The 220-nt window shown below is 60.5% G+C and overlaps 1 protein-coding gene across 1 annotated transcript in view; it reads left to right on the forward strand.

Annotated features, from left to right (window-relative positions):
* The window catches only part of LOC104548792 (occludin-like), a gene marked incomplete at its 3' end in the record, with an annotated part of 1,935 nt that extends 1,788 nt beyond the window's left edge, over positions 1 to 147 (forward strand). The window contains exon 4 of the mRNA XM_010194907.1: positions 1 to 147. This exon is cut by the window's left edge and continues 10 nt beyond it. Within this exon, the coding sequence (XP_010193209.1) occupies positions 1 to 147 (147 nt within the window).
* Positions 148 to 220: the final 73 nt, after the last annotated feature.

Genomic DNA, 220 nt, shown 5'->3' on the forward strand with positions numbered 1-220 from the left:
GTCTGCGGGTTCCTCATCGTCGTCCTCCTCTGCCTCATCTGCTTCTTTGCTCACAAAACGCGCAGCAAGATCTGGAAGTACGGGAAACCCAACATCTACTGGGACAAGGTGCCAGTGGTCCAGGAGGGTCCCAATGTGGAGGAGTGGGTGAGTCCCAGCAGGGGCTGGGGACACTGGTGGGACTGGGAGGGTCTTCCACCACCTCCCCCTGAGCATCCCC

The sequence above is a fragment of the Mesitornis unicolor genome, unplaced genomic scaffold (genome assembly GCF_000695765.1).
Source record: "Mesitornis unicolor isolate BGI_N332 unplaced genomic scaffold, ASM69576v1 scaffold30021, whole genome shotgun sequence".
In the NCBI taxonomy this organism is placed as follows: domain Eukaryota; kingdom Metazoa; phylum Chordata; class Aves; order Mesitornithiformes; family Mesitornithidae; genus Mesitornis; species Mesitornis unicolor.